This window comes from Salmo salar, chromosome 25, assembly GCF_965601325.2.
Source record: "Salmo salar chromosome 25, fSalSal1, whole genome shotgun sequence".
NCBI lineage: Eukaryota > Metazoa > Chordata > Actinopteri > Salmoniformes > Salmonidae > Salmo > Salmo salar.
In genome coordinates this window covers 24,845,683-24,872,459 of record NC_138315.1, presented here as the reverse complement: position 1 = coordinate 24,872,459, position 26,777 = coordinate 24,845,683, and the positions used below count along the sequence as shown (strand labels likewise).

The 26,777-nt window shown below is 41.7% G+C and overlaps 1 protein-coding gene across 1 annotated transcript in view; it reads right to left on the bottom strand.

Annotated features, from left to right (window-relative positions):
- lrp1bb (low density lipoprotein receptor-related protein 1Bb) overlaps positions 1 to 26,777 on the bottom strand; it is a 319,979-nt gene that overhangs the window by 191,504 nt on the left and 101,698 nt on the right. Inside the window, exons 9-14 of the mRNA XM_082969228.1 lie at positions 16,510 to 16,699; positions 16,117 to 16,260; positions 14,570 to 14,806; positions 13,546 to 13,726; positions 6,290 to 6,509; positions 5,866 to 6,055 (exon numbers count right to left, since the gene is read on the bottom strand). Of these exons, the coding sequence (XP_082825354.1) occupies positions 5,866 to 6,055; positions 6,290 to 6,509; positions 13,546 to 13,726; positions 14,570 to 14,806; positions 16,117 to 16,260; positions 16,510 to 16,699 (1,162 nt within the window). The remainder of the gene's footprint in view (positions 1 to 5,865; positions 6,056 to 6,289; positions 6,510 to 13,545; positions 13,727 to 14,569; positions 14,807 to 16,116; positions 16,261 to 16,509; positions 16,700 to 26,777) is intronic.

Here is a 26,777-nt window from a genome sequence, read left to right as displayed (position 1 = left end):
GATACAATTATGAAAATGTTATTATTTGATAATTTTATGAACTCTTGAAAAATATGCTCAACCAGGCGGTTGAATTGCCGATTAAAGTAATGCAATTTAGTCAAAGCTAGCTATTATGAACAATGGATAAATATTGTTATGTGATTTTTTTTTTGTCTGTGCAAATAGGACAAGAGGCTATGCGTTCAATGGAAAATAATGAACGACGTGGAAGGTGTGTGCGCTAGCGGAGTGGGACTAACCTTCCACGGAGGTGCATTATTTTCGAGAATGCATAGAGCCCCGAGTTGATTATCCCTATACCATGGCTAAAATGTAACACATTTGCCACTGGATATGTGTTCATTTGCAAGGAGAAATATGTTCAACATCCACTGAAGTAGCTAGCAAGATTACTAGATAGTTACAGTTGTTGCCTTGGTAACCAAACAAACAGACTTGCCAGTTTGGCTAAATAAACCATCAGTCTTAGCTTGCTATTTCGAAAATCGAATTCAACAATGCTAATAATGTTTTCAATTCAACTTTTGCGTTCAAAAGCAGCTCAAACATAGAACATGTAAGAATGAACTCTAGCTATTGAATTCTACCGTGCTGATATACTGTGCATTATAGGGAAATAATGCACGCTCTAGAATTCCCTTCAAGCCAATCAGAAATGACTATTCAACAACGCCATAGTATAATTAAGCATTAAGGCCCGAGGGGGTGTGGTATATGGCCAATATACCATGGCTAAGGGCTGTTCTTAAACACAACCCAACACATAGTGCCTGTAAACAGCCCTTAGCTGTGGTATATCCTTTGCACCCCAGTATTTCTACTTTGCACACTCATTTACTGTCAAATCTCCCATTCCAGTGTTTTAATTGCTATATTGTATTTACTTCACCACCATGGCCTATTTATTGCCTTTACCTCCCTTATCTCACCTCATTTGCTCACATTGTATATAGACTTATTTTTCTACTGTGTCTGACTGTATGTTTGTTTTACTCCATGTGTAACTCTGTGTTGTTATATGTGTCGAACTGCTTTGCTTTATCTTGGCCAGGTTGCAGTTGTAAATGAGAACTTGTTCTCAACTTGCCTACCTGGTTAAATAAAGGTGAAATAAATAAATAAATCAATATTGGCCATATACCACAAATCTCTGAGGTGCCTTATTGCTATTATAAGCTGGTTACCAAAGTAGTTCCAGCAGTAAAAATAAATGTTTAGTCTTACCCTTGGTATACGGTCTGATATACCATGGCTGTCAGACAATCAGAATTCTGGGCTCAAACCACCCAGTTTATAAGAAATATAAACAGTAAACACATTAATTTACATGTATTTCAAAATTCATATTTTGACACACAAATGTATCATATTTTATTCATATTTCTTATCAGTCCTCATTTAACTAGGCTTGCCTTCCATTATCAGTAACTGAAGCAGACATTCATGTTAATTAATGTATATATTTTTTTATGATTTAAAAAGTCTATGCAAATTCCAATACAAAATTTGTTTGGGCAACTCAACCAGCCGGTTGAGATGAGATGTTTGTGATGAGTTGTCTATCACATTTAAATGTATGCAAATAAAGACAATTCATTTATGCCTATATTAAGGCTAAATACACATATTTTTCTGAAAAATACTTTATATGATATTTATTTCTTGGTGTGCCAGATAAAGGGATAAATATTCTATGTTGCAATATTCAGTTAGCTCCTCTTTCATATATTAAATGGTGAAAAAAATTATTATTGTGATATCATGTGCAGTTGATATTCAGCCATATAATCAATTCCCAAAAAATACATATTTTCAGTGTCTGTAAATTACGTCATTTCAACTTTTATTCAGAACCGAACATTAACCTGATTTCAAAGTCTGAAAAATATGTATTTTCAACCAAAGACGTTAAAATCTGGTACATTTTTGTTCTTAAGGAAAGTTGTAAGTTTCAACGTCCGGAAAATAAGTATTTTCACTTTTCAGAACCTAAAATGAGCCTAACTTCAAAATCTGGAAAATAAGTATTTTAGACTATTCTAGTTTTGTGGGGGTATAGGAGGGTGGTAATTTTTTTTGTCTCACCTAGGTCGGCAGAATGGCCACCTGGCTGTGAGGCCAGGTGGTCCCGTGTGGCTCAGTTGGTAGAGCAAGGTGTTTGCACCGCCAGGGTTGTGGGTTCGATTCCCACGGGGGGCCAGTACAAAAAAAAGATGTATTAAATGTATGCATTCACTTCTGTAAGTCGCTCTGGATAAGAGCGTCTGCTAAATGACTAAAATGTAAATGTACAGTTCTGCACCATCAACCAAGTGCATCATGCATCTCTCTCTTCTTCTATCTATGAAACTACCCACAACAGGAACATATCATCATCCACCACACAGACAGCAGGCAGCACTATGTTGAGTCAGTCTTTCATTTCCATAGAGTAGAATTCAAAGTAAAAATGCTGCCACTGTCAATTTATGCAACATTTTACGCAAGCCATGAAATGTCACTCCTACGATAGACTATACTGTTTTCATTATGCTAACAGCTACAGTATATTCAGAAAGTATTTATAGCCCTTGACTTCTTCCACATTTTGATGTGTTATGGGCTGAATTTAAAATGGATTACATTTAGATTTTTCTTTTGTCATTGGCCTACACAAAATACCCCATAATGTCAAAGTAGACTTGTGTTTTAAATTTTTTTTACCAATTAATTAATAATGAAAAGCTGAAATGTCTTGAGTCAGTAAGTCACCCCTTTGTTATGGCAAGCCTAAATAAATCCAGGAGTCAAAATTAGCTTAAAACCTTGTCACGTGTGAGTTCCAAATTATCTCTAACGGTCGCCCATTACGAGCGTGATGTCAGAATGCATTCACTGTTCCAAAATGTGATTGTTACGTAACAGAACAGTTAACCCACACTGCCTGCTAATTATCTATAGGCTATGTTTCAACTTGTCAATTTCAAATTATTTTCTAACAAGTTTTATGGGCTAATTCTATGTGAATTAATGAGGCGAAACTGTTGTTACATTTACATTTTACATTTTAGTCATTTAGCAGACGCTCTTATCCAGAGCGACTTACAAATTGGTGTTCTTTGGCTTGCAAGCATCCCCCTTTTTCCTCCAAACATAACGATTGACTCAAATGATGTCAATTAGCCCATCAGAAGCTTCTAAAGCCATGACATAATTTTCAGGAATTTTCCAAGCTGTTTAAAGGCACAGTCAACTTAGTGTATGTAAACTTCTGACCCACTGGAATTGTGATACAGTGAATTATAAGTGAAATAATTTGTCTGTAAACAATTGTTGGAAAAATTACTTGTGTCATGCACAAAGTAGATGTCCTAACCGACTTGTCAAAACTATAGTTTGTTAACAAGAAATTTGTGGAGTGGTTGAAAAACGAGTTTTAATGACTCCAACCTAAGTGAATGTAAACTTCCGACTTTAACTGTACGTAAATAAATATTTCAGTTCTTAATGTTTTATAAATTAGCAAATATTTCTAAAAACCTGTTTTTGCTTTGTCATTATGGAGTATTGTGTGTAGATTGATGAGGAAGAAAAACTATTTAATCAATTTTAGAATAAGGCTGAAACCTAACAAAATGTGAAAAAAGTCAAGAGGTCTGAATATGTTCTGAAGGCATCGTACACCTTCTGTATCCTGTGCATGTGACAAAGAAACATAGATTTTATTTTATTTGGTGTGTGTTTACTACATGGCCTCACATGTGAATCCTTAAAGAGATGGGTGGGGCTAAGGCTTAAGAGGGTGTAGCTTAGCATTAGGTCATCATAATCAGTACAACCTTCAAAAAAATATTTTACACACATCGTACAATATGTGACCGACTGCCTCGATTCGGTCTAACGTAGCAACATTTGAAATGCTGTTTTCTACATTTTAACTCTGTCAATTAGGTTATTATTGTGAAGTAACTACAATGTTGTTGATCCATCCTAAGTTGATCCACCCTAAGTTTTCTCTTATCACAGCCATTAAACTCTTCAACTGTTTTAAAGTCACAATTGGCCTCATGGTAAAATTCCTGAGCTGTTTCCTTCCTCTCCGGCAACTGAGTTAGGAAGGACGTCTGTATCTTTGTAGTGACTGGGTGTATTGATACACCACCCAAAGTGTAATTAATAACATATAATTATTTTACACACATCATATGTGTCCATTACAATCAATGCAAGAATCGCAATTCATGATTTGTCACCAGTACTTGAAAGATCCAACCAAAAGACCAGGGAGAATTTCCAAGATAAAAAATGTAAAAAAAGAAGTAGACATTGAATATGCCTTTGAGCATGGTGACATTATTAATGACACTTTGGATGGTGTATCAATACACCCAGTCACTACAAAGATATAAGCGTCCTTCCTAACTCAGTTGCCGGAGAGGAAGGTAACAGCTCAGGGATTTCAACATGAGGCCAATGGTGACTTTAAAACAGTTACAGAGTTTAATGTCTGTGAGAGGAGAAAACCAAGAACGGATCAACAACATTGTAGATACTCCACAATACTAATCTAATTGACAGAGTGAAAAGAAGAAAGTCTGTACAGAATACAAATGTTCCAAAACACGCATCCTGTTTGCAACAAGGCACTAAAGTAATACTGCAAAAAATGTGGCAAACCAATTACCTTTATGTCCTGAATACAAATACAACTCAACACATTACTGAGTACCATGTTCCATATTTTCAAGCATAGTGGTGGATGCATCATGTTATGGGTATGCTTGTAATTGTTATGGACAGGGGAGTTTTTCAGGATTAAAAAGGAAACAGAATGGAGCTAAGCACATTCAAAATCCTAGAGGCAAACTTGCTTTAGTCTGCTGTCTACCAGACACTGGGGAGATGAATTCACGTTTGACGAGGACAATAACCTAAAACCCTATTTTCAGGTCTCTCCAGAGATGTTCGATCAGGTTCAAATCCGGGCTCTGGCTTGGCCACTCAAGGACATTCAGAGACTTGTCCCGAAGGCACTCTTGCGTTGTCTTGGCTGTGTGCTTAGGGCCGCCTTTTGGCAAACTCCAAGCGGGCTGTCATGTGCCTTATACTGAGGAGAGGCTTCCGTCTGTCCAATCTACCATAAAGACCTGATTGGTGGAGTAATGCAGAGATGGTTGTCCCATATCCAGAGAGGAACTCTAGAGCTCTGTCAGAATGACCATCGGGTTCTTGGTCACCTCCCTGACCAAGGCCCTTCTCCCCCGATTGCTCAGTTTGGCCGGGTGGCCAGCTCTAGGAAGAGTCTTGGTGGTCCAGAACTTCTTCCATTTAAGAATGATGGAGGCCACTGTGTTCTTGGGGACCTTCAATGTTGCAGAAATGTTTTGGTACCCCTCCCCAGATCTGAGCCACGACACAATCCTGTCTCTGAGCTCTACGGACAATTCCTTCGACCTCATGGCTTGGTTTTTGCTCTGACATGCACTGTCAACTGTGGGACCTTATACAGACAGGTGTGTGCCTTTCTAAATCATGTCCAATGAATTGAATTTACCACAGGTGGACTCCAATCAAGTTATAGAAACATCTCAAGGATGATCAATGTAGGGGAATGCACTGTACATTTAAGATACCATAGTACTGTAGACAGGCATCACACCAGTACATGGTAAGACTTTCATTGAATGTTACATACAGTATATAAGCATTCATAACTTGTTGCATAAAGCTACACATCTGGGCTAACCATAGACTACAAAGTGATGGTAGGGGAGGTTTTGTGCTAAGTTGTAGGAATAGGTATACAAGATCCATAGACTCCATTCTCTGAAGGTAATCTTTATTTATTGGGGATGGTAGAAGGGGAAGTAAAAGCAGACAAACCTTGCTGACTCTGAGCATCGTACACACGCAGGCCAAATAGAGGAGGCCTCTCGCTTCTCAGTAGAGTAACGTCCCCAGAGGTAAGATCCAGCTGGAAGACAGAAGCGTTCATGTACTCCGTCCAGAAGATGGAGTTCCGGTAGTGAGAAATTCCAAACGGGTGGTTCAACTGTTTGCCGTTGTACACAACCTGGATGAGAAATCAGACACCAGTTATCAAAGAACACAACCTGTACACCAGTACTCAAAGACCTGAGAGAGTAGAGGGAAGGCAAACCACAGAAATGGCAGAGATAACTATGGCAATTTTAGAACACTATAATGGTGACATCCCAGCAGGCAAAGCTGGTTGACATGACGTCATTATCTGTCTGTAATGACATCATTTCAACCAGTTTTTCCCCTGGAATCCAGCTCCACTCACCTGTCTGCCAGTGCCATTGAGGTGAATCTTCTCTATGTGATCGTAGTAGGCATCACACCAGTACATGGTGCTGGTCCCATGGTCCAGGGTGAGGCCGTTGGGCCACAGCATGTTAGACGTGACAAATATCCGTCTGTTAGATCCATCCATCCACGCTTTTTCTATTCTTCCGATGCTGTCATTGACTTCATCTTCCTCCCAGTCCGTCCAGTACATCCAACTGAAATACACAAACAAAATACATTTCTTACAATTGAGTAACAATAAAAACGAACAATGAACCATACCAATCGGGGACTAAATCTGTTTCGCAAACATACAGTGCCTTGAGAAAGTATTCATACCCCATAACTTATTCCACATTTTGTTGTGGTACAGCCTGAATTCAATTTTTTTTATTTACAGTTGAAGTCGGAAGTTTACATACACTTAGATTGGAGTCACTAAAACTCGTTTTTCAACCACTCCACAAATGTATTGTTAACAAACTACAGTTTTGGCAAGTAGGTTAGGACATCTACTTTATGCATGACACAAGCCATTTTTCCAACAATTGTTTACAGACAGATTATGTCACTTATAATTCACTGTGTCACAATTCCAGTTGACTGTGCCTTTGAACAGTTTGGAAAATTCCAGAAAATGATGTCATTGCTTTAGAAGCTTCTGATGGGCTAATTGACATAATTAAAGGTCAATTGGAGTTGTACCTGTGGATGTATTTCAAGGCCCACCTTCAAACTCTGTGCCTCTTTGCTTGACATCATGGGACAATAAAAAGAAATCAGCCTAGAACTCAGAAAAAAATGTGTAGACCTCCACAAGTCTGGTTCATCCTTGGGAGCAATTTCCAAACGCCTCAAGGTACCACGTTCATCTGTACAAACAATAATACGCAAGTATAAACACCATGGGACCACGCAGCCGTCATACCGCTCAGGAAGAAGACGCGTTCTGTCTCCTAGAGATGAACGTACTTTGGTGCGAAAAGTGCAAATCAATCCCAGAACAACAGCAAAGGTCCTTGTGAAGATGCTGGAGGAAACAAGTACAAAAGTATCTATATCCACAGTAAAACGAGTCCTATATTGACATAACCTGAAAGGCTACTCAGCAAGGAAGAAGCCACTGCTCCAAAACTGCCATAAAAAAGCCAGACTATAGTTTGCAGCTGCACATGGAGAAAAGTCCTCTGGTCTGATGAAACAAAAATAGAACTGTTTGGCCATAATGACCATCGTTATGTTTGGAGGAAAAAGGGGGAGGCTTGCAAGCCGAAGAATACCATCCCAACCGTGAAGCACGGGGTGGCAGCATCATGTTGTGGGTGTGCTTTGCTTCAAAAGGGACGGGTGCACTTCACAAAATAGATGGCGTCATGAGGCTGGAAAATTATGTGGATATATTGAAGCAACATCTCAAGACATCAGTCAGGAAGTTAAAGCTTGGTCGCAAATGGGTCTTCCAAATGGACAATGACCCCAAGCATACTTCCAAAGTTGTGGCAAAATGGCTTAAGGACAACAAAGTCAAGGTATTGGAGTGGCCATCACAAAGCTCTGACCTCAATCCCACAGAAAATGTGTGTGCAGAACTGAAAAAGCATGTACGAGCAAGGAGGCCTACAAACCTGACTCAGTTACACCAATTCTGTCAGCAGGAATGGGCCAAAATTCACTCAACTTATTGTGGGAAGCTTGTGGAAGGCTACCCGAAACGTTTTACCCAAGTTAAACAATTTAAAGGCAATGCTACCAAATACTAACTAAGTGTATGTAATTGTCTGACCCACTGGGAATGTGATGAAATAAAAGCTGAAATAAATCATTCTCTCTACTATTATTCTGACATTTCACATTATTAAAATAAAGTGGTGATCCTAACTGACCAAAGACAAGGAATTTTTAGTATGATTAAATGTCAGGAATTGTGAAAAACGGAGTTTAAATATATTTGGCTGAGGTGTATGTAAACTTCCGACTTCAACTGTATTTATTTCACCTTTATTTAACCAGGTAGACTAGTTGAGAACAAGTTCTCATTTACAACTGCGACCTGGCCAAGATAAAGCAAACAACAACACAGAGTTACACATGGAATAAACAAAACATACCGTCAATAATACAGTAGAAAAAGTCTATATACAATGTGTGGAAATGAGGTAGGATAAGGGAGGTTAGGCAATAAATAGGCCATAGTGGCGAAATAATTACAATATAGCAATTAAACACTGGAGTGATAGATGTGCAGAAGATGAGTGTGCAAGTTGAGATACTGGGGTGCAAAGGAGCAAAATAAATAAAATAAATAACAGTATGGGGGATGAGGTAGTTGGATGGGCTGTTTACAGATGGGCTATGTACAGGTGCAGTGATCTGTGAGCTGCTCTGACAGCTGGTGCTTAATGTTAGTGAGGGAGATATGAGACTCCAGCTTCAGTAATTTTTGCAGTTCGTTCCAGTCACTGGCAGCAGAGAACTGGAAGGAAAGGCGGCCAATTGGCTTTAGGGGTGACCAGTGAGATATACCTGCTGGAGCGCGTGCTACAGGTGGGTGCTGCTATGGTGACCAGTGAGCTGAGATAAGGCGGGGCTTTACCTAGCAAAGACTTATAGATGACCTGGAGCCAGTGGGTTTGTCAACGAATATGAAGTGAGGGCCAGCCAACGAGAGCATCCAGGTCGCAGTGGTGGGTAGTGTATGGGGCTTTCGTGACAAACGGATAGAATCCAACTGTTCCAACTGTTAGAATTACATTTGGCAGCGATTACAGCTGTGAGTCTTTCTGGGTAAGTCTCTAAGAACTTTGCGCAGCTGGATTGTATAATATTCACACACTATTATTTTTTACATTCTTCAAGCTCTGTCAAGTTGGTTGTTGATCATTGCAAGACAGCCATTTTAAAGTCTTGCCATAGATGTTCAAGATGATTTAAGTCAAAACTGTTACTAGGCCACTCAGGAACATTCAATGTCATCTTGGTAAGCAACTCCAGTGTATATTTGGCCTAGTGTTTTAGGTTACTGTCAGCTGAAAGATTAATTTGTCTTCCAGTGTCTGTTGGAAAGCAGACTGAACCAGGTTTTCCTCTAGGATTTTTCCTGTGCTTAGCTCTATTCAGTTTCTTTTTATCCCCAAAATCTCCGTAGTCCTTGCTGATGACAAGCATACCCTTAACATGATGCAACCACAACTATGCTTGAAAATATCAAGAGTGGTACTCAGTGATGTGTTGTGTTGGATTTGCCACAAACATAACACTTTGTATTCAGGACATAAGGTACATAAGGTACAAGTTTTTTGCAGTTTTACTTTAGTGCCTTTTGTTCAAACAGGCTGTTTGTTTCGGAACATTTTTATTCAGTACAGGCTTCATTCTTTTCACTCTGTCATTTAGGTTAGTATTGTGGCGTAACTACAATGTTGTTGATCCATCCTCAGTGTTTTCTCCTATCACAGTCATTAAACTCTGTAACTGTTTTAAATTCACCATTGGCCTCATGGTGAAATAGAGTTAGGAAGGACACCTGTATCTTTGTAGTGACTGGGTGTGTTGATACACCATCCAAAGTGTAATGAATAACTTACCCATGTTCAAAAAGGGAGTTTCGATGTATATAAACCTCCCTGGTCTTTGTGGTTGAATATGCTTGAATTCACTGCTCAACTGAGGTACCATACATATAATTGTATGTGTGGGGTACAGAGATGAGGTAGATATTAAAAGATCATGTTAAACACTATTATTGCACACAGAGTGAATCCATGCAATGTATTAACATAACATGCAACTTATTAACATAACAAAGTGGTTGAATACCTATAAAAGACATTTCAGTTTTTCATTTTTTGATTAATTTGTAAAATATTCGGAAAAAATGATTCCCCTTTGACATTATGGGTATTGAGCGTAGGCCAGTGACGACACAAAATCTCAAATTCAGGCTGTAACACAACAACATTTGGAAAAAGTCAAGGGTTGGGAATACTTTCTGAAAGCACTGCACATACAAAATTGAAGACACACCACATAAACACTGATCCAAACATACACAATTCACCATACACCACTTAATCTTTGAGTCCATCTTCCATCCCCATATCAGAAACCAGGTCCTGCTTTGCATCATTATCTTTTCAGGGGTTTACTCAGCTATTCCCAATGGACGTGTGATATTTGAAAAGCGGTTAGGTCAATGATTTGACATGATCTAGTGGTCTCTAGTAACCATGCTTAAGGGATTTGTATCCTCTGAGTGTTACTGCTGGGCTGCACAGCCTTTTCTGTCTCATCAATGATGGAGTTGCCTGCTACATGTGCGGTACATAAAACAGAATGTGATAGAGGGCGAATCAAGCTCTCTCTGTCACTGCAAGTCATCTCCATGACCCAATGAATAATTCAACACACACACCACATCCTTCACTCCTTGGCTAAAGCTCTGTAAAGCAATATCCAAAGCAAAAGTGTGTGTGTGTTTGTGCTTGTGTGCATGTTCAAGAGTGTGCGCACGCGCGCAAGAGAGACTGTGATAGGGAAAGAAAAAGAAAGAAAAATACAGTAAGTGATTGAGACAGTAAGTCGGCAAAGTTAATCCCTATCATGTTAACACAGACTGGAGTTGACATGCAGAGAGGGAAATGTAGCTCGGAAGAACAGAGGAGGGTCTGAAAAACCACCCATTTCACCTGAGGAGACAATATCTGGTTCTGCTGATGGATGGGCCAATGGTCACTGACAACCCCAAACCACAATTTAATAAAAATGTGCCAACCCGTCATTGAGAAGGTCAGTGGTTAAAGTGATTATTCCTCCGTTATGATAACAAAAGAAATTAAACCCCCTGATGTAGGAGGAATCATGTTATTGCAATAATGTAATGTGTGGTCGATGAGAACTGCATGAGCTTGTTATCTGTGTCAGCCAATTGCGACACAATAAAACCCGTAGCTTATGTCCAGTTGAAACTGGTTCCGTCTGCTCACGTCACGTGCACCTGTTGCTGAGGTGAGAGATAACGAGTAAAAGGAGCCTTGGCCTAGCCCAGCTAGCAATGAGAAATTGGCCCTAGAAATTGCCTAGAAGACCAGCATCCCAGAGTCACCTCTACCCTGTTGACGTTGAGACTGGTGTTTTGCGGGTACTATTTAACAAAGCTGCCAGTTGAGGACTTTTTGAGACAGTAATCAAACCCACAAATGCTGATGCTCCAGATACTCAACTAGTCTAAAATAAGGCCAGTTTTATTGCTTCTTTAATCAGAACAACAGTTTTCAGATGTGCTAACATAATTGCAAAATGGTTTTCTAATGATCAATTAGCCTTTTAAAATGATAAACTTGGATTAGCTAACACAACGTGCCATTGGAACACAGGAGTGATGGTTGCTGATAATGGGCCTCTGTATGCCTATGTAGATATTCCCTAAAAAATCTGCCGTTTCCAGCTACAATAGTCATTTACAACATTAACAATGTCTACACTGTATGTCTGATCAATTTGATGTTATTTTAATGGACAAAAAATGTGTTTTTCTTTCAAAAACAAGGACATTTCTAAGTGACACCCAAACACTTGAACAGTAGTGTATATGCAAAAAATATTTTTCATTTTGTTGATAGCCTACATTTAAGTTGGCTAAATGAAGTTTGAACTATCTTTTAAATGTTGTGCTATATTTAGTTAGAGATGGGGTAAAAATAGGCCAGTTGTAAAATAAATAGCATTAGTCTATTGCTGTCATTTGTTGGGTTCTGTTAAGCCCTTTTCTTTTCAAAATAAGTAAATATTGTGTTTGCCGCAATATAACCATGAAAAGGAAAAACCAAAAAGGGTGAGGTGCAAAACTTAATTTAATGCCGTAAGATAATAACCTGTTCGTATTTTCCCTATAAACAATGACTTGACTTATGCCTACTTTTGATATTACCCTAATAAAGTTCACAAACGTTTGTGAAAGTTTGCTGTGCTATGGCTATTATTTGGCTTAGCTATGCATGCCTATAAAGGCAGTGAGCACCAGAGTTCCAAATTACTCCCGACAGTTGAACTTGAGGTAAGGATGAATGTTTGAGGCCTACGAGTTACTCCTTTAATCTAATAATAAACTGATTATCTGTATTTAAAAAATATTCTGATAGAAAATTAACAAATTAGTTGCCTTCTATATGCCTATATCTGTAAAGCAGTAGCAGCCTATCTGACAAGTAGCCTACAAAGAAATACATGTCGGTGTCGGAAAATGGCGCTCTATCTTTCTCTCGGTCGCTCTAGGGCTTGGCCTAAGCTTCTCTTCCTTTATATTTACATTTTAAATATTAATATCATACAGTGGTCCACCTAGGCCTATAGGCCTCAGTATGCATGCAATGCACTGAGGCATTTAGTGTTCAAATCTCCAACAGCTGAACCAGTGAGGTGGACAATTATTGTTTTAGGGAAGTAAAAACAAATGAAACAATAGGCTATAAAGTTTTGAATATGCTACACATCGAAACGCAACAAATATTTTTGGGGTTATTTGTTATAGGCAGTTTTTAAGGACATGTAACTGTGGATCATTTGGCCAATATCACTTGATTATTGAGAGAGTTGGCAGCGTCCGGTCAGGGTTTCTTTCTACTCTCGGATCTGAACGGGTCTCTCAGGTCGGAACCAGCACGGGTCTGTTTGGGTCTTTTTTTCAGAGCCAGTCAGATTGTCCTCGGGTACATTCTGAACAGGTCTCTGTTTTAAAAATAAAATAATGTATGCATATTGGGTCAGATGGGAAAGCCACGTATCCATTTCAGAACGGTCCAACTTTTTGGACCCATGAAGACATCTAATGTGCAGTAGCTAGCTATTTCTGAGAAGGAAATAGTATGTCAAGGCCACCTATCTAAAACCATTTTAAATGTAAACTTCAATGGGGTAACGCCAAAGTTGGGACGTCCCAAGGATTCCGGATAGCATGAACGCTCCAAGAATGGGTCCAGATAGACCCTGTGCTTTATGTGCTTTTCTACTGTAACACCCAAAGACACTAATATCCCTGACCCTTTTCTCATGCGTTTGTTTCTTTGTTTAAAACCAGCATCACATAGGCTTAGTGAGCTGTGCATATTCTCTTTTCTGCAAACAATCCCTGAATAGATATGTGAAAACACAACTCATACTTTCAACCATATTGTTCTTTGACATCAGGGCATTTGTGAAACTGTTGTTTTATTATACAGGTATTGTATGATTTGGCCCCGTCTTCAGTGAGCTCACCTGTTGAGGGGATCCACTACAATGGCTCGGGGGTGAGACATGTCCCCCTCCAGAAGAGTCTTCCTGGTTTGAGAGGCCCTCTCCAGTCTGGCCACACTGATAGTCTTCCTGTAGCCATCATTGGTCCAGTAGAGGTTATTACCAATCCAGTCCACAGAGATCCCCTCAACATTGTCCAGGTCTGCAAGGTGATGGAACACCAATGTTATTGTTATCTGCCCCTGACATGACATTCTTTTTTTTCTCAACTGTAAACGGATCCTTTAGAAAGTCTATTAACTGATGCATAGAGACAGCGCAACGTTGTTATCATTTTGATGACTAATATCATTCACAGAGATGTATAGCTAAGAAAAATCCATCAAAGTGTTCCTTTAGTCAAGGAAACAGGAGTAAAGATGTTTCATATAAAGCAGGGATGGGAAACTTTGATCAGGTTGGGGTCCACAAAAAATCAGAACTCATGATGGGCAGCAGTGGCTCGCAGGTCTGTGTAACCACATCCATACCCACACATGCAGTCAGATTCAGGCCCTAGCCTTTTGGGGGCCCTATGTATAATTTTGTTAGGAGGGTGGGGGGCACCTTGCAAACAACCCCCCCCCTATTGACAGCGGAGAGTTTTAGAGTTCCTTTCCTGTGATTCTACACATTTTGCCATAGGGTGGAGAGAAATGTTTAGATAGCTGGCTAAACTAACTTACCCATCTACAAAAAATGTTAGCTGACATGGGCTAATTGAGTGACTGTCACTGACGGAAGGAAAGGAAAGGGGGATACCTAGTCAGTTGAACAACTGAATGTATTCAACTGAAATGTGTCTTCCGCATTTTACCCAACCCCTCTGAATCAGAGAGGTGTGGGGGGCTGCCATAATCGACATCCACATAACAAGAAAAAAACTGCTGATGCACAACTACATTTCGAAATTGCACCTTGTGTATTATATTATTCCTAATTGATCCTTGGGCCTACAAAAGGGTGGCCCATCCCTGATATAAAGTATAATAAAAAATAAACCCACCATCTTTGAGTACCGTTTCCCGGCTGTTCCCATCTATTTTCTGCCGGCCTATGAGGAAACTGGTGGTGTCAGCAAAGTAGATTTGTCCTGACTCTGTGTGGTAGTCGATGGCTCTGGGGTTGACCAGGTCCTCGATTGGGACCATGTGCTCATCACTGGACTTCACATTCATGTCCAGGCCTCGGATGACCCCTGGCCGACCTTTACCATAGAACAGGAAGAGGTCGTTTTTGGGTTCTAGAATGCAAAAACAGAGAAGGGTTCTTTACTCTTTACTCTACTTATTGTCAGTTAATTGGTGTAATTCTTCAATACTGCTGATCCCAGAATTAAAGCCTCTAACATTCCACGTTGTCCTAATCTGAGACAGCCAGGCTCATCTATTCTCCTTGATGGGAGAAGTAATCAGTGCTAATGACTGTGTCACCTTCAATCATATTTATGTTGCAAACTGGCATTGCAGTGAGAGAGAGAAAATGGCTAAAGAACACTGAGAAAGCAGTGGTCTTGTGAGCCATACTCAGTGTTCCTGCGCTAGCTAGTTTGGCCTGAAGTAACTATATGAAAGTCAGGCGAGAGACTAAAAAACGACTGTTAACTTCTAATGCACAGACATTATCTCATTTGAAAGGCAAAACTGAGGTAGCTCCACCCAGCACCAGTCACTCTGTGGGTTCTGGGTGGGACCCTGGGGATCCTCCAGGGCTACAAAGAAAGAACCAGACCTCTCCTCACTCTGCCTCTACCCAGGAGACCATACTGCCGTGTGTGAGACAGACCACACAGGCATCACTTCAATTTATCATCCTGTGAGCGAGAGTCGGGCTACCCCAAGAGACAATTAAGCATTGTATGAGACCCAGATCATAAACCCCACCATGACTGGCTGCGATGCGGCATGAAGAAGCACAACCATTTAGCACTGAATCTCATTAGGCTAAGGGAAGAGAGAGCCGGTGTCATCAGAATATCTAGCAAAGAGGTATAAATCAAATGTGTCACAGAGGGAGAACGCGGCAAGGCGCTCCGCTTCGCCCGATCGAAATACGGTGGACCTCTGATTGTGTGATCAATTTGATCTTCTGCTTTTATTGTCAACTACACAATGTCCATGGATTGATCATCAAGCTAACAAATGCAGACGATCTTAAAACTCCATTATGGCCATAATGAATCACGACTACTGACAGGTCAATAGTGGGACATCATTTTCAAATGGGCAAGTCTCAACCAGCGTTTGTCTTCATCACTGTCTATCTGACTATCTGAGGCAGTGCGATATACATGGTCCATGTAGAAGAGATCCTCACTAGTGTCAACAGAAAGACCTATACAGTATGCATGACACATATCCTGATATATCTGAGATACTGTATGTGGACAGAAATACTGATGGCAATACAAAATAGGTGTTAAAGTGATAGGACACACTTTTTTAGTTTGAGGGAACTAAATTTCATCCTTCCTACCTTGTTTTTATACAGTGCTTTCAGGAATATAGACTATGTATATAACATAATGGGATGAGGGACAGATGTGACACTGACTTTTGCAGTATTGTCCGTCGCTCCCCATACTGAAGCCTGTCCGACATCGACAGGTCCTGGACTTGTAGCTACCGCTCAGCAGACAGATGTGGGAGCATCCACCTGGCTTTCCATACAGGTCCGTCTCACACGCGTGACTCCTAACTAGAGGATGGGAGGAGTAGGGAAGTCCATTAGCGACTCATAAATATAACTGCAACACGATCATTTGACCGTACATTAAGTGAAGCAGAAAACTCTCAGATTCACAAAACATTTGTCACATGTAGGCTACAGATGCATTTGACACCAGCAAATTTGATGCAGAAATCTCTGAGCTTGTGCCTCACAAGCACTGCACATTTGACACCAGCAAGCAAGCACATTTAGTACCCTGACAAACATGTCCTTTACCTTTTGGCTGAGTGAGTCTGTGGTAAACACGTATTGCTCCTCTGGAACTCCCCAGGCTGGTTAGTGTCCTGGGTTCTGTGGTGTTAAACCGATGGATCTTGAAGATGTCCATGGTATTCCCAATGGAGGGGTCAGAATGAGTGGCATACAGGTAGTTCTCAAAGACAGCTAATCCATGGATGTAGGACACCTGAAACAGAGAAGAACAATACATTGACATGCAACATAAACAAAGATGAAACCCCGCAAAATAAAAACTTGTATTACACAAAACAACTCTGTGAGCTCCAGGATCTAAGACATGAGAGAAAATGTGTGTGTGTGTATTCCCCAACCTACACAGGGTCATGAAGTGGGCATAACCCTCTGGGAACATAATAATAATGATAATAATAATGATAATAATAATAATAGGGTGGGTGCTTAAACACTGAGTGTTCAAAACATTAGGAACACCTTCCTAATATTGAGTTGCACTCCACACTTTTGCCCTCAGAACAGCCTCAATTAGTCGGGGCATGGACTATACAAGGTGTCAAAAGCATTCCACAGGGATGCTGGCCCATGTTGACTACAACGCTTCCCACAATTGTGTCAAGTTGGATGGATGTCCTTTTGGTGGTGGATCAGTATTGATACACACGGGAAACTGTTGATCTTGAAAAACCCAGCAGCATTGCAGTTCTGGCACCTACTACCATACCCCGTTCAAAGACACTTAGAAATGTTGTCTTGCCCATTTACCCTCTGAATAGCACATATACACAATCAAGTGCTAGGCCCCTTTTTTCTCCATTTCCGCCAGAATGACGTGCCCAAAGTAAACTGCCTGTAACTCAGGCCCTGAAGCCAGGATATGCATTTAATTGGTACCATTGGAAAGAAAACAATTTGAAGCTTGTAGAAATTTTAAAATAGTGTAGGAGAATATAACACAATAGATATGGTAGGAAGAAATCCAAAGAAAAACCAACCAGATTTATTTTTGAGAGACCATCTTCTTAGAAATACAAGAGTAAGGTCATATTGAAAATTAGCTCCCTGAATGCAATTCCTATGGCTTCCACAGGGTGTCAGTAATCTATGCTCAAGGTTTCAGGCTTGTGACTTCAAAAACGAATAAGAAATATCAGTTTTAGCAGAAGGACACAGTCTTGGTAATTCGTGTTTGCGCGCGCCATGAAGACAGTACGCACCTGCTAAAATCAGTTTCCTATTTAACATACTTCTTTCCATAAGAAATATTATAGTTTGATTATATTTTAGGGTATCTGAGGAGTAAATAGAAACTTATTTTGACTTGTTGAAACAAAGTTTAGGGGTAGATTTTTGGATTCCTTTCTCTGCATGTTGAACAAGTGGATTACTCAAATCGATGGCGCCAACTAAACTGGCTGTTTGGGATATAAAGAAGGATTTTATCTAACAAAACGACACTACATGTTATAATGCTGGGACCCTTTGGATGACAAGTCAGAGGCAGATTTTCAAAAAGTAAGTGAATATTTAATCATTATTTCTGAATGTATGAAACCTGTGCCGGTGGAAAAATATTTTGATGTGGGGCGCCGTCCTCAAACAATCACATGGCATGTTTTCGCTGTAATAGCTCCTGTAAATTGGACAGTGCAGTTAGATTAACAAGAATTTAAGCTTTCAGGCAATGTTTAAAATCCATAATATTTATGAATATTTATTTGAATTGCGTGCCCTCCAGTTTCACTGGAAGTTGTCCCGCTAGTGGGACTCCTATCCCTAATTAACCTGTCTCCTCACCTTCATCTTCACTGGTTGAAGTGGATTTAACAAGTGACATCAAGAAGGGATCATAGCTTTCACCTGGATTCACCTGGTCAATCTATGTCATGGAAAGAGGTTAATGTTCTTAATGTTTTGTACACTCAGTGTATGTGTCCTATTTCACACATATAGAGTGCCTTCGGAAAGTATTCAGACCCCTTGACTTTTCCCAATTATTTTTACATTACAGCCTTATTCTAAATTGGATTAAATACTTTTTGGGATGACAAAGCGAAAAAAAACGGTATTTTAGAAAATGTTGTAAATTCATTAAAAATAAAAAACTGTATTCAGACCCTTTGCTATGACAATCGAAATTGAGCTAAGCTACATCCCGTTTCCATTGATCATGATTGAGATGTTTCTACAACTTGATTGGAGTCCACCTGTGGTAAATTCAATTGATTGGACATGATTTTGAATGCTGAGCTGTAATCGATGAACAGCATTCCTCTTTTGCAGATGGGATAGGGTAGTATGCATACTGCATCACACTGCATACTGAAGTGGAAGTTGGAAAAGTTATATGAGTGTTTCAGTGAATGGTTAGTGAGGGAGGCTCTGCGCTCTCGCTTCCCCAGTTGTTTAGTTAATTTTCATTCCAATCTCCTTTGCATTAGCTTAGCCTCTCCTGTAGCCTGTCAACTATGTGTCTGTCTATCCCTGTTCTCTCCTCTCTGCACAGGCCACACAAACACCTCACACCGCGTGGCCGCTGCCACTCTAACGTGGTGGTCCCAGCGCGCACGACCCACGTGGAGTTCCAGGTCTCCGGCAGCCTCTGGAACTGCCGGTCTGCGGCCAACAAGGCAGAGTTCATCTCAGCCTATGCTACCCTCCAGTCCCTTGACTTCTTGGCGCTGACGGAAACATGGATTACCACAGAAAACACTGCTACTCCTACTGCTCTCTCCTCGTCTGACCACGTGTTCTCGGATACACCGAGAGCATCTGGTCAGCGGGGTGGTGGCACTGGAATCCTCATCTCTCTCAAGTGGACATTCTCTCTTTCTCCCCTGACCCATCTGTCTATCTCCTCATTTGAATTCCATGCTGTCACAGTCACTAGCCCATTCAAGCTTAACATCCTTATCATTTATCGCCCTCCAGGTTCCCTTGGAGAGTTCATCAATGAGCTTGACACCTTGATAAGTTCCTTTCCTGAGGATGGCTCACCCCTCACAGTTCTGGGTGACTTTAACCTCCCTACGTCTACCTTTGACTCATTTTTCTCTGCCTCCTTCTTTCCACTCCTCTCCTGTTTTGACCCCACCCTCTCACCGTCTCCCCCTACTCACAAGTCAGGCAATACGCTTGACCTTATCTTTACTAGATGCTGTTCTTCTACTAATCTCACTGCAACTCCCCTCCAAGTCTCCGACCACTACCTTGTATCCTTTTCCCTCTCGCTCTCCTCCAACACTACTCACTCTCCCCCTACTCAGATGGTATTGCGCCATCGCAACCTTCGCTCTCTCTCTCCTGCTACTCTCTCCTCTTCCATCCTATCATCTCTTCCCTCTGCTCAATCCTTCTGCAACCAATCTCCTGATTCTGCTTCCTCAACCCTCCTCTCCTCCCTTTCTGCATCCTTTGACTCTCTATGTCCCCTATCCTCCCGGCCGGCTCAGTCCTCCCCTCCTGCTCCGTGGCTTGACGACTCATTGCGAGCTCACAGAACAGGGCTCCGGGCAGCCGAGCGGAAATGGAGGAAAACTAGCCTCCCTGCGGACCTGGATTCTTTTCACTCCCTCCTCTCTACATTTTCTTCCTCTGTTTCTGCTGCTAAAGCCACTTTCTACCACTCTAAATTCCAAGCATCTGCCTCTAACCCTAGGAAGCTCTTTGCCACCTTCTCCTCCCCCCTGAATCCTCCTCCCCCTCTCCCCCCTCCTCCCTCTCTGCGGATGACTTTGTCAACCATTTTGAAAAGAAGGTTGACGACATTCGATCCTCGTTTGTTAAGTCAAACGACACCGCTGGTCCTGCTCACGTTGCCCTACCCTATGCTTTGGCCTCTTTCTCCCCTCTCTCTCCAGATGAAATCTTGCGACTTGTGACGGCCGGCCGCCCAACATCCTGCCCGCTTGACCCTATCCCCTCCTCTCTTCTCCAGACCATTTCCGGAGACCTTCTCCCCTACCTCACCTTGCTCATCAACTCATCCTTGTCCGCTGGCTACGTCCCTTCCGTCTTCAAGAGAGCGAGAGTTGCACCCCTTCTCAAAAAACCTACACTCGATCCCTCTGATGTCAACAACTACAGACCAGTATCCCTTCTTTCTTTTCTCTCCAAAACTCTTGAGCGTGCCGTCCTTGGCCAGCTCTCTTGCTATTTCTCTCAGAATGACCTTCTTGATCCAAATCAGTCAGGTTTCAAGACTGGTCATTCAACTGAGACTGCTCTTCTCTGTGTCACGGAGGCTCTCCGCACTGCTAAAGCTAACTTTCTCTCCTCTGCTCTCATCCTTCTAGACCTATCTGCTGCCTTTGATACTGTGAACCATCAGATCCTCCTCTCCACCCTCTCCGAGTTGGGCATCTCCGGCGCGGCTAACTCTTGGATTGCGTCCTACCTGACAGGTCGCTCCTACTAGGTGGCATGGCGAGAATCCGTCTCCGCACCACATGCTCTCACCACTGGTGTCCCCCAGGGCTCAGTTCTAGGCCCTCTCCTATTCTCGCTATACACCAAGTCACTTGGCTCTGTCATATCCTCACATGGTCTCTCCTATCATTGCTACGCAGATGACACACAATTAATCTTCTCCTTTCCCCCTTCTGATAACCAGGTGGCGAATCGCATCTCTGCATGTCTGGCAGACATATCAGTGTGGATGACGGATCACCACCTCAAGCTGAATCTCGGCAAGACGGAGCTGCCCGTTCCATGATCTCACCATCACGGTTGACAACTCCATTGTGTCCTCCTCCCAGAGTGCTAAGAGCCTTGGCGTGACCCTGGACAACACCCTGCCGTTCTCCGCTAACATCAAGGCGGTGACCCGATCCTGTAGGTTCATGCTCTACAACATTCGCAGAGTACGACCCTGCCTTACACAGGAAGCGGCGCAGGTCCTAATCCAGGCACTTGCCATCTCCCGTCTGGATTACTGCAACTCGCTGCTGGCGGGGCTCCCTGCCTGTGCCATTAACCTGTTAGGGCTAGGGGGCAGTATTGACACGGCTGGATAAAAAACGTACCCGATTTAATCTGGTTACTACTCCTGCCCAGTAACTAGAATATGCATATAATTATTGTCTTTGGATAGAAAACACCCTAAAGTTTCTAAAACTGTTTGAATGGTGTCTGTGAGTATAACAGAACTCATATGGCAGTCAAAACACTGAGACAAATCCTGACAGGAAACTGAAATCTGATATGTGGATATCACTTCAAACATTTGCCATTGAAACACACAGTGGCTTGCGATTCATTCAGCACTTCCTAAAGCTTCCACTAGATGTCCCCAGTCTTTACAAAGTGTTTTGAGCCTCCTACCATCAAAATTGACTGAAAGAGAGGATGTTTACCTTGGTCACAGGAAATGGGCCATTACCATTGTGACGTCGGCGCCCATGGGTACTCTCCCTTTTCGAAACGTTTTGAAAGACAATGCAACCATCCCAATGGAATATTATTGAAGCCCTGGTTGAAAAAGCCTTTAAAGATTTATGTTATACAACGTTTGACATGTTTGAACGAACTTAAATATATTTTATTTGCTCATTCCTGACGACAAGTCAGACGCAGACGGTACATTTTCACTAGCCTTCGGAGCGCGCTAACGCTATTGGGACATAAATTATTAACTTTTTTGAACAAAACTACATTTGTTATGGACCTGGGATTCCTAGAAGTGCCTTCTGATAAAGATAATCAAAGGTAAGGGATTATTTACAATAGTATTTTTGATGGTTGATCGTTCCAAGATGGCTCAAAACATGTATAGCCTAGACTATTTTTCTGGGCATACCACATCGTTTATTGCAAAGTGTGATTTCCCAGTAAAGTTATTTTTAAATCTGGCAAAGAGATGGCATTCAAGACATGTTAATCTATAAGTCTTTGAATGACAATATTACATTTTAACAATGTTTTCGAATAGTAATTTTGTAAATTGTAGCGCTAATAAACCGGAAGCATTTGAGGCAAAAGATTTTCTGAACATCAGGCGCCGATGTAAAATGCTGTTTTTATATATAAATATGAACTTTATTGAACAAAAAATGCATGTGTTGTGTAACATGATGTCCTAGGAGTGTCATCTGATGAAGGTTGTTAAAGGTTAGTGCTGCATTTAGCTGTGTTTTGGGTATTTGTGATGCATGCTAGTTGCTTTGAAAATGGCTGTGTGATTATTTCTGGCTGGGTACTCTGCTGACATAATCTAATGTTTTGCTTTTGCTGTAAAGCCTTTTTGAAATCGGACAACGTGGTTCGATTCAGGAGAGGTGTATCTATAAAACGGTGTAAAATAGTCATATGTTTGAGAAATTGAAGTTATAGCATTTATGAGGTTTTGCATTTAGCGTGACGCGATTCCACTGGCTGTTGATTAGGGTGGGATGCAAGCGTCCCACTGGCCCAGAGAGGTTAAACCCCTACAACTCATCCAGAACACCGCAATCCGTCTGGTGTTCAACCTTCCCAAGTTCTCTCACGTCACCCCGCTCCTCCGCACACTCCACTGGCTTCCAGTTGAAGCTTGCATCTGCTACAAGACCATGGTGCTTGCCTACGGAGCTGTGAGGGGAACGGCACCTCAGGCACCTCAGGAACGGCACCTTCAGGCTCTGATCAGTCCCAACACCCAAAGAAGGGCACTGCGTTCATCCACCTCTGGCCTGCTCGCCTCCCTACCTCTGCGGAAGCACAGTTCCCGCTCAGCCCAGTCAAAACTGTTCGCTGCTCTGGCACCCCAATGGTGGAACAAGCTCCCTCACGTCAATCACCACCTTCCGGAGACACCTGAAAACCCACCTCTAAGGAATACCTGGGATAGGATAAAGTAATCCTTCTAAACCCCCCCCCCCCCCCCCCCCAAAAAAGATATAGATATACTATTGTAAAGTGGTTGTTCCACTGGATATCATAAGGTGAATGCACCAATTTGTAATTCGCTCTGGATAAGAGCGTCTGCTAAATGACGTAATGTAAATGTAAATGTAATGCGTCGTCTGTGGACCTATTTGGGCGGTAAGCAAATTGGAGTGGGTCTAGGGTATCAGGTAGGGTGGAGGTGATATGATCTTTGACTAGTCTCTCAATGCACTTCATGATGACAGAAGTGAATGCTACGGGGTGATAGTCATTTAGTTCAGTTACCTTAACTTTCTTGGGAACAGGAACAATGGTGGCCATCTTGAAGCATGTGGGGAAAGCATACAGGGATAGGGACTAATTGAATATGTCCGTAAACACTCCAGCCAGCTGGTCTGCGCATGCTCTGAGGACCCGGCTAGGGATGCCGTCTGGGTCGGCAGCCTTGCGAGGCTTAACACGTTTAAATGTTTTACTCATGTTGGCCACAGAGAAGGAGAGCTCACAGGCTTTGGTAGCTGGCCGTGTCAGGCACTGTATTGTTCTCAAAGCAAGCAAAAAAGTTGTTTGGGAGCAAGACGTCAATGTCCGCGACGAGGCTGGTTTTCTTTTTGTAATGCATGATTGACTGTAGAGCCTGCCACATACGTCTCGTGTTTGAGCTGTTGAATTGCGACTCTACTTTGTCTCTATACTGACGCTTTGCTTATTTGATTGCATTGCCACGGGAATAACTACACTGTTTGTATTTTGGTCATGTTTCCAGGCACGAATGCTGCCATCAATCCACGGTTTCTAGTTAGGGAAGGTTTTAATAGTCTCAGTGGGTACAACATCGCTGATGCACTTGCTAATAAATTCGCACACCGACTCTGCGTATTCGTCAATGTTATTGTTTGAGGCTACCCGGAACATATCCCAGTCCATGTGATCGAAGAAATCTTGAAGTTTGGAATCAGATTGGTAAGACCAGTGTTGGATAGACCTGAGCATGGGCGTTACCTGTTTTAGTTTCTGCCTATAGGATGGGAGCAACAAAATGGAGTCATGGTCCGATTTGCCAAAGGGAGGGTGGGGGAGGGCTTTGTATGCATCGGGGAAGTTAGAGTAGTAATGGTCCAGAATGCTACCAGCTCATGTCGCGCATTTGATATGCTGATAGAATTTAGGAAGCTTTGTTCTCAGATTAGCTTTGTTAAAATCCCCAGCTACAATAAATGCAGCCTCAGGATATATGGTTTCCAGTTTACATAGAGTCCAGTGAAGTTCTTTCAGGGCCATCAAGGTATCTGTTTGGGGGGGATATACACAGCTGTGACTATAATCGAAGAGAATTCTCTTGGGAGACAATGCGGTCGGCATTTGATTGTAAGGAATTTTAAGTCAGGTGAACAAAAGGACTTGAGTTGCTGTATGCTGTTATGATTACACCATGAGTCGTTAATCATAAGGCATACACCCCTGCCCTTCTTCTTACCAGAGAGATGTTTGTTTCTGTTTCTGAAACCGGGTGGCTGTACCGACTGACAACATATCTCGAGTGAGCCATGTTTCCGTGAAACAGAAAATGTTACAATCTCTGATGTCTCTCTGGAAGGAAACTCGTGCCCTGATTTCGTCCACCTTGTTGTCTAGAGATTGGACATTGGCGAGTAATATGCTTGGAAGCGGTGGATGGTGGCCTTCTAATTCTGACCAGTAGGCCGCTCCGTCTGCCTCTCCTGCGGTGACCGCGTTGTTTTGGGTCGGCCTCTGGGATTAGATCCCATGTCCAGGGTGGAGGTCCGAACAAAGGATCCGCTTCGGGAAAGTCGTATTCTTGGTCGTAATGTTGTTAACTTGACGTCGCTTTTATATCCAACAGTTCTTCCCGCCTGTATGTAATAACACTTGAGATTTTCTGGGCTAACAATGAAAGAAATGATACATAAAAATACATGAGTATACATTACCGCATAGTTTACTAAGGACCTGAAGCTAGGCGACGATCTTGCTTATCATATTCGTCCTCTACAAGTGTGTTTTAATACGCATTAGTGAATTGAAAATGTGTTTTTTTGCATATCGCAACTCCCGTGAGACACCATCGGAAATGGAGAGTGGGGTCACAGCCTGCATCTGCTATAATCAATGAATACCCTCAAGGAATTAAGGTTAAATGCCTTTCTCCAGAGCACAGACAGATGTTTCACCTTGTCAGCTTGCCCTCCACGCTACATTTACTATGTCGACACCCTCCATGTGCGCACACACACACACACACACACACACACACACAGGACAGGGTTGGGTGAGTAGTGTTCACAGGAAGTGAGCCTAAACCCACTGGGCCTCACCTCAACCCTGGGGTGGAAAAACATGTGGCACAAGAAAAAAAACAACCAGGAAACCATCATGTTTTTAGGAACACAGTTTGCTTCTAATATTAATATCAGCCAGTCTATTTCAAGGCTGTGTAATTTTTGGTAATACCAACAAGTTTTTGGTAATACCAATGGTATTCACTAAGTTTATGGTTTATATTTAGGATAATGTTTTTTTTAATTATTTCAAATATTTTACATGTGAAGGCACAAGCAGGACTAGAGATAATTACAGACATCTGTGATAATCTTAAATACCCAAAAGGGCCATTAGATGTCTTGTGATAGATTACATACAAATCCTTCAAAATTCTGGTAGTTTATTGGTAAACTTTGAAAGTTTCCAGTAATATACCCTCCCTTTGCAACCCTATTTATGACTCAACCTGCATATGTGTATTTTTTTGTATTGGGTTGAACCCTGTGGTGTATGAGCTGAAATGTTAGTGGAATAAAAAGAAAATGGATTTAGACGCAACACTACATCGTCTGCCAGTAGAAAAAGTTAAATATGTCTTTAATTTGTCATGGAGATGATATGCAGAGGTCTGCTGAGGCCACACATTTATGAACAGAAAGAGGCATCATTATCCTAAGAACACCTGCACACACAATAAGGTGTATTTCATATGCCTTGGCCTCTTTCTTTCCCTCCATCATTATAGCCTACAATATGAGTCTCCCTCACACTACAGTAGGTCGCTTTCAAGGAGCCTCCCTTTGAATAATAATATTCCCTAATTAGACCTATCCTTCTCTAAAATGTAGTACTGTAAGAAGGACTAAGGACTAAGGATCATTTGTAAGCGACCTCATCTCACATCCTCTAACTCATCCACACTAATGAATCACCATGCAGTATCCCAGTGAAATCCATATTCAAGCCATATCAAACCTTTTGTCCTGCAACCCAAATGGCACCCTATCCTTATATAGTGCATTACTTTTGACCAGAGCCTATAGGGTTCTGGTCAAAAGTAGTGCACTACTGTATATAGGGAATATGGTGCCATTTGGGATGCATACCTTGTCTATACTCTACAGCAACTGTCACTCCCTGAT